The 7,991-nt window shown below is 33.8% G+C and overlaps 1 protein-coding gene across 1 annotated transcript in view; it reads right to left on the bottom strand.

The window, feature by feature from the left end:
- Positions 1–524: 524 nt before the first annotated feature.
- LOC145672809 (uncharacterized) overlaps positions 525–7,991 on the bottom strand; it is a 55,960-nt gene continuing 48,493 nt past the window's right edge. The window contains exon 4 of the mRNA XM_081741965.1: positions 525–1,794. Within this exon, the coding sequence (XP_081598091.1) occupies positions 1,715–1,794 (80 nt within the window). The 3' untranslated portion in view covers positions 525–1,714. The remainder of the gene's footprint in view (positions 1,795–7,991) is intronic.

Here is a 7,991-nt window from a genome sequence, read left to right as displayed (position 1 = left end):
ACACTGACGAGATGGCGGCCTCCGTATTAAGTAGTCCGCTTACCACATCACCTCTTGAGCCAGTTTGACCTTGTATTTACCGTCATTCACGATGTTTACACTCCCCTGTTGTTTTTGGGTTATGGAAATATTGCAAGACTTACGACTCCTCTTTGTATTTTATTTTCAACTCTATCCTTCACGACTCTGGAACTCACTAAAAAAATGATAAACACTTCTGACCAGAGTATATACACTTGTTTATTAAAAACTAAATTACAGTGTAACAGTTTCGACAACTTAACGTTGTCTTCACCAGACAATAACTCTCATCATCAGTGCCTGATGAAGACAACGTTAAGTTGTCGAAACTGTTACACTGTAATTTAGTTTTTAATAAACAAATGTATATACTCTGGTCAGAAGTGTTTATTATTTCTTTATTTTCAAACTCGCCAGGTGTTTCTGCATATTAAATGAAGGCATCATAAAGACAACAAAAGCATGTTTACAGTTAGCTGTAATTTATTGTCAGTGTTGTTTATATACAATTAAATAAATAATACAATTAGAAATAGATTTGCCTAATTCATCTCTTAAGCCTTTAGGGACGGTGTGGCATATACACGCAAAGTCGATTTTGTTCCGTTGAGAATCAGTTTGATATGAGTCCGTCAGAAAAATGTATACACTCTTTGTCATCCTGTATCAGAATATTGGCATTGACAATTGAGTACTTGAGAGTGAAAAGGGGCTATGCCATAAACAGATAGTTTTGAGAAAAATGAAGTTTTATTAGACTAAGTACAAAATACATAACATATGGTTATTCTTATTGAGCAATTGCTTATTTGTGTTCAGGGTAATTGGAAAAATTGTTAGCAGCACCAACAGGAAATGCATCTACATCAAAATTTCAGGTTGTGTGGCATAGCGCCTTCTCACTCTCAGGCACTCAATTGTTCTGAAATTTAAGTATGTTGTATTATGGTTTTTCGCTCAACAGATGTCGACATTGTCGATTGTTTTCAATTAAAATTATGTTGTAGTACGGTTTTCCGTTCAACAGATGTCGGTACTGTCAGAAAGAACTTGTTGCTGTAGGCGTTCTTCCCGCCCTTCCTTTGTGAATAGCGCAAATCGTTCCATGCGTCTCAAACTTGTCAACAATGCATTTGATTGTTAGGCGGGTTGGTGGTTCAGTACCAAACTACCATCTCCACTAACGCTGCACTTCGATGGCATTCCCAAACCTGATAAAACACTTCAAAACGTACTTACGCTGCCCAAACGTCAGGTATGCTCCCGCCATTTTCTTATAGCATTAACCGTGCTGACAGTACTGACAATCTGTTAAGCGATAAACCGTACTACAACATAATTTGAACTGAAAACTATTGACAATGTTGACATCTTTTGGGCGAAAAACCATAGTACAACATACTTAAATTCCAGAACAATTGTCAATGCCAGTTGCCTGAAACAGGATGACGAAGAGTGTGTACATTTTTTCTGGCGGACTCGGTATAAACAGAAAATCTGAATGAAGAGGATTATTGTTTATAAGCCTCACTTGTGTGTAATGTGCCTAATAAGTCGTTCTATATCCAATCGTAAGCTTGGATATCTTTTAGAGTGTCTCTGAAGAAAGATTAATAGCAGTCCCTAAAGAGTTAAGAAAATTATATACTCATTTGATATATTCATGTATGTTGTTAGTTGAAAACTCCTTCGTTCAGTGGTAGTTGTAGTCATGTGAATGTTGTGTACGGTATGTAGTTTCTGGTGTAGACGGTAGAGACATAGTTCTTGAATCTGAAAACAAAGAAAATAGTAATATTCAAGTCATTAATAAGTTTTGATGGCAGTTTTATTACTCTGTATATGCATCTTTGCTAAATCTTAAAAACCTTTACAATTTATTCTTCCTAAACGATAATAAGAACCAATAACAAAACACTTCGTTTAGTCTTAATTAATGTTTTAAATACTGTTTAGAACCATTTCTAATGATATGTGAATACAAGCAGCATCATGGTTTAGAAATATTAACAAGAATTATTAGTAATATTAGTAGGATTAAGAACGAAACTATCTACTACAATACTTTTAGAAAAGCAGACTTTCTTCAGTTATATAGAATGATACAAATTGCTCTGATTTATATAATGCAGATTGTGAAGAAGTAGCCACTAGTGTATTTTATAATAGAAGTAATGTGCTATTTTCTAACACGGTTTCAAAAATATAGAAAAGAACGAACAGAAGATACCTATGTTGATTTATAAAATAAATTATGATGATGATGGAATTAAAAAATCATTATCCGAAAAATGTTGGGATAGTGGAGAAGCATAAGGAATTATTTAGGCAGCCAAGGGAAAAGGTAAAATCAATATTTAATGAAACATATTATAGTTATTTACGAAAAATAACATTAGAAACTAACAAAAAATCCAAAATCATTCTGAAATTTCTCAAATAATACAAAAGTAAATCGTAATGCTAAGAACCATTCAATGAAATTACGAGAAATTCCCTTTGAATATATGAATGACATAGCAGAAGGATTTGCCAGATATTTATCTGTATATGCAGATAGCTCTATACAATACACATACCATGAAAACGTTCCTCCGTTATCATCAAACTCGTTATCATTAGAACTGATTACTAGCGTTGAATATAAAACTGCGATTAAAAAAAAAAAAAAAAACCAGAAACCTAAACGTTCATGTGGTCCAGATGGAATTCTACCATATTGACTAAATGCTTTCATTGTATACAATTTATAATCTTGCAATAAAAACTCAAGTATTTCCTGAAGAGTGCAAAGTAATATAAATTTGTCCAATATTTAAGACGAGTAAAACTAGTATTATTAAAAATTAAATACCAATTGGTATAATTTATGCCCTGACCAAACTTTAGTAGAAAAGCATTTGACTTCACTCCCATATACAGCTCTTCATTTGAGCGAAATATATATATCGGCGACCATATATGGCAGACTATTGTAGTGTCTATCGAGGGCATGCGTGTGTTCACACTTGGACAAGATGAACTTAGTTAAGTGTGATAACATTGTGTGTCTACGATTCTAGAACGACGCCAGCGAACTCCTATTGAACAATTAAGTGTCTTCTATCGTAGCGTAGCCATATACTGAGACTATGAGAAGACGGGTTCTGTTGAACTGCCGCTAGCATGAGTCATGGCGTCTCAGTGATCTAGATTTTTTATACGATCTGAGACAGAGAGTTCTCACATCTGACATGCATCTGGAAAGAAAGACCATTTGACTCGCCGTAACTGACAGGATTACCGCCAATTCAACAATTTACCGTGGTGCTCATGTGATCATACGAACATTACACGATCAATTGTTGAAGGTTGATCTACCATCCTGCGTTCCTTTCGCACAATTACTTCTGACAGTTACTGATCGACAAGAATGTCTTTGGTGATATCGGGAGACTGCAGAGGCAAGGTAAATGAAAGATTGTGGTATTCAGTGATGAGAATAGTTTTTGTTTTGAACATAGTGACAGCCCTGTGCTCGTATGTAAACTTGCAGGCGGGGGGGGGGGGGGGAAGAATAGCGTGTTCCCATTTGTCGTTTAGGACCCACACTAGTCTTCCTGGTAATTAGTGAGAGAGGGGGTAATAAAATAAGATACATATCTGTCTTCCTTCAGAGGTGTATCACTAGTATGTCATACTTTCGTGATGTTGTTGATACCTTCATCAGAGCTTATCTGGGTGCTTATTTTCATCAGCAAAACGCACATCCCCACACCGTTAAATGAAAGCATCACCCTCTATCTGGAACGCTCCTCTTTCCCTGGTCTGCTAGGTCTCTAGACCTAAACCTTACCAAGCACTGTGAGATGATAGGACGGCGTCTGACTGAAAATCGGGCTTTGACAACGACTGTCTCTCTGACAGACATACAACATATGTACGTAACGACTAAATACGCATCTGAACTGTTGTTTGCGTTATAGAGGCAAATGTTGCACGTTTTTGAACAGTCTGTATAACATGTTCAGGATGTTCTATGGGTGCCATGTTGGGAAAAGTACCAATTTTCAATCACTTGATTCTTGTGCACAACTTTGGACCAAACTCGTAAATTCCTACCCGGTGTTCTGAAGCGCATTTGCAGCAGTGTAGTTCTATAGTCTTCATATGCATATTTCGATCTTTTAGTTAACAAAATCTTAACTCTGAAAGAAGTCTTATGATGACGCTCTTGATTTCATTACAAATTTTGAATATTTCGTTTTCTTTTTTCCTCTATATTCTTAATAAAACTAAAGACATATTGTCTTCCTTCGGTCTTCATTTCACGATAGTTCTTTGAACTTGTCTCCAGGATCATAATTTCTTTACCATCCTCATTTACTTCGTTTCCCGTTTTAATGCCTAAAATATACAGTTTATTCTTGCTATCATCCGGCTCCTCAATGTATTCTTTCCATGTATCTTAAACTATAATTTACTCATTAAAGGCTTACTTCCATCTTTAGTTTTTATATTGTCATAGTCCCTTTGCTACCCATTTATACTCTCCCTTGCTACGCTTCTATTTCCATGAAATTCACCCTCATATACATTCTTTAAATTTCACTGTCCTTTTTAATTCATCTTGTCACCTTTACTTCTATTGTATATTTCCCTGTCTTTGCAGATTCCCCATCGCAGATTAACTTTCTATACATTCTTTTCCCTTCTCCAGTCTTTCTTCCAATCGTTGCTGATTGACCAATAAGAATAGTGTGTGGTTGCAGTTGAGATTACTTTCACTAATCAATAAGAGTAGTTTAAAAGAGAATCTTTCCTTTAAAGTGGCACACATCATCGAACATTTCAATCAAACCAAATTAATACTTAACGCGAGGTATAACTTTAATTTGCTCTACTTGTGTTTACTTCTTTTATATACAACTATTGTGCTGCCAAAATGTCTTGAGCCGTGGCAAAAATGCGAATTAAAGCTCACACCCTCACACACCCTCGCGTTGAGCCAATAAGGTTTCAGCTGTTGCTAAGCGAGAGAAAGTGAATGGAATTCCTTCAGACGATAGCAGCGCTTGCAACGGAAGATTATGGATCAAGTCAATGTGGTATAATAATAAATACTTCAACATTTATCCATTTCATATCCTCCACAAAACATTTTGGGCGGCGTTCCCCTTGTCCCTCCCAACAGACTCAAGTGAAGCGCTGGAGTAAAAAGAGACGATTGGGAGTCGATAGGTTATTTAGGGGCCGTTTGAGATTTCATGACTTAGATTTTTCTTATTATTGGACGAAAACTACTATGCATTTTACAAATTATCAAAAATTTACTTTCTTGCAAATAATAATAATAATAATAATAATAATAATAATAATAATAATAATAATAATAATAATAATAATAATAATAATAATAATAATAATAATAGATTAATTATTCAATATCGGTACTCATTCAGAATCCCTTTTTAAAAACGTCGGTCAAAGAAACGTTCGTCGGTCCCTTTCTTTTGCCAAGTGAAGAGGGTAAGCCTACGTTTGAAAAAATGCATTGTTCGGGGAAATAATGTAAGATAAATGATAGTTAAGACAAATGACAGAAGCCATTCACAAACATATTCATATCAAAAGTTTAAGATCATCTCAAATTTAGGTAAGACTCTACTGTGGACCTAATTATCAACCTTAAACATGGACACACACTCGCACGCACAGAAATTGTAATAGATATTGTGTACTGTAAGTGTAAACAAAGGGCTGGGAGGTGAGACAATATTTTGCTTTTATTTGAATGATATACACATAGGGATACAATGCAGTGACGTAAATTTGAATGGACAATAAGTTGTAAATATTTTGTAGTTCTTTCTAGCTTGTGTTAATGTTTAAAAAGTCAACAATTGTCGCTCGTTGAATTGGCAACAACGACCGTTACGCTTCGGAAGCACTTCTCAAAATATAGCTGCTTTTTGCCTTTTAAACGTTAACATATCAACAAACTAGAAATAACTACTACACTTACGACTTGTGATTCAATTTATGTCACTGCATTGTCCCCCTATATGCATATCTCCAAATAAAACCAAAATACTGTCTCATCTTCCAGGCTTTTCTTTCCAGTATGCAATATATATATGAAAACAATAGAACAGTTAAAGGAAGAAAATATTTCACTGAAAAAACAACTAAAGGATGCTCAGCTAGAAAGGGATGAAATTGAACAGTACGGAAGAAGAGATACTATCGCAATATATGGTATTCCGGAAAAACAGAACGAAGATACATACGAAATTGTAAAAAATGTAGGTAGGGTGTTAGATATTGATATTACACGGGAATCTATTGATGTTTGTCACAGACTAAAGAAACTTTCGCATCAAACAGATAGTGGCATTATTGTCAAATTTGTAAGAAGAGAAGATAAAGATAAATTTTTAGCTAGACGGAAAGTAAAAAGAAATCTAAGTATAAATCAACTGGGCTATATGAATGAAGGTATTGTCTATATCAACCAGAGTTTAACTGCATACCGGAGAAAAATCTTTGGAAACGCGAGAAAATTGAAACGTGAAAAAAGTTATGCTTTCTTATGGGTAGATAATGTAGGACGAATATTTTTGAGAAAAAGTCAAGGTGATTCTGTGATACAGTTAAAAACATTAGAAGATGTAATCGCATTGTCGTAAAATATTTTTGTGAAGTACATAGAAACTGATAGTTAGTCCTGACAGAAGTACCTTAAATATCTACTATCAAAATGTTAGAGGATTAAGGACAAAAACAAACGATCTATATCTAAATACTGCACAATGTGATTATGATATAATTATATTAACAGAAACTTGGCTTAAACCTGATATTGTCGACACAGAAATGTTTGACTATAATTATAAAGTGTATAGGAAGGATAGACTATATAAAAAAGGTGGTGGAGTACTCATAGCAATTAAAAACAAGTTTGCAGCCACTAATATTGAGATACGTAATGAGCTTGAGTATTTGTGTGTTAAGGTAGTTGCATATTGTAAAACATTTTATTTTGTAACTGTATACTTCCCCCTTGTTTCATGTTTAAATCATTATCTAAATTTCTTTCAAATATTTGAAGAAAATAACTTGTTTCAGGAAAATAACGTATTAGTGGCTGGAGACTTTAATCTCCCACTAGTTACAGGTACAGACTATAATTTCTTGAACGGTGGTGAATGCTATCGCTCATTAGCTAATTTTTTGAGCCTACAAAATCTTCACTCTTTAAATAATATTAAAAACTATTTTTGTAGAACTTTAGACTTAGTGTTTAGTAATATTTCGAATGGTATTGTTGTACAAAGAAGTGAATTGCCGATTATAAATGAAGATAACCATCATCCTGCACTAGAAATCACTATTCCGTTTAAAGGGCAAAATTATCCACTAAAAAATGTAAAAAAAAATTGTATTCAACTTCCAGAAAGCTATTTTTTTAAAACTATATCAATTAATTCGAGAAGTTGACTGGTCGGTTTTAAAACAATTTAGTAATGTTGATGATGCAACTAACGCATTTTATGATATAATAAATAAAATAATCATTGATACAGTACCTAAAACGCGAAAATGTAGTATGAGAAAATATCCGTGCTGGTTTACAAAAGATATAATAAACAAGTTAAAATTAAAAGAACATTATAGGAAGCACATGAAAGACTCGGAATATAATAAACATATGTATAAAGAGATAAGAAAGGATACAAAGAAAATTATTCGTAAGGCGTATGAACATTATATTAGGGAAAGAGAAATTGAGGTTAAAAAGGATGTAAAATCTTTCTGGTCATATATAAAATGTAAACAGAAGAATAATAATAGTGAAAGTGGTAGTATGACGTTAAACGGTAATACATTGAACACAAATAAACTAATTGTTGATGGCTTTGCAAATTATTTTAAATCAGTATATGATAAAAATATATCATCATACAACCCTCCTGAGGAAGAACATGTGG

This window comes from Thermobia domestica, chromosome 16 (assembly GCF_964235325.1).
Source record: "Thermobia domestica chromosome 16, izTheDome1.hap1.1, whole genome shotgun sequence".
NCBI lineage: Eukaryota > Metazoa > Arthropoda > Insecta > Zygentoma > Lepismatidae > Thermobia > Thermobia domestica.
The sequence above is the reverse complement of the archived record's forward strand: the minus strand, read 5'-3'. Positions and strand labels throughout refer to the sequence as shown.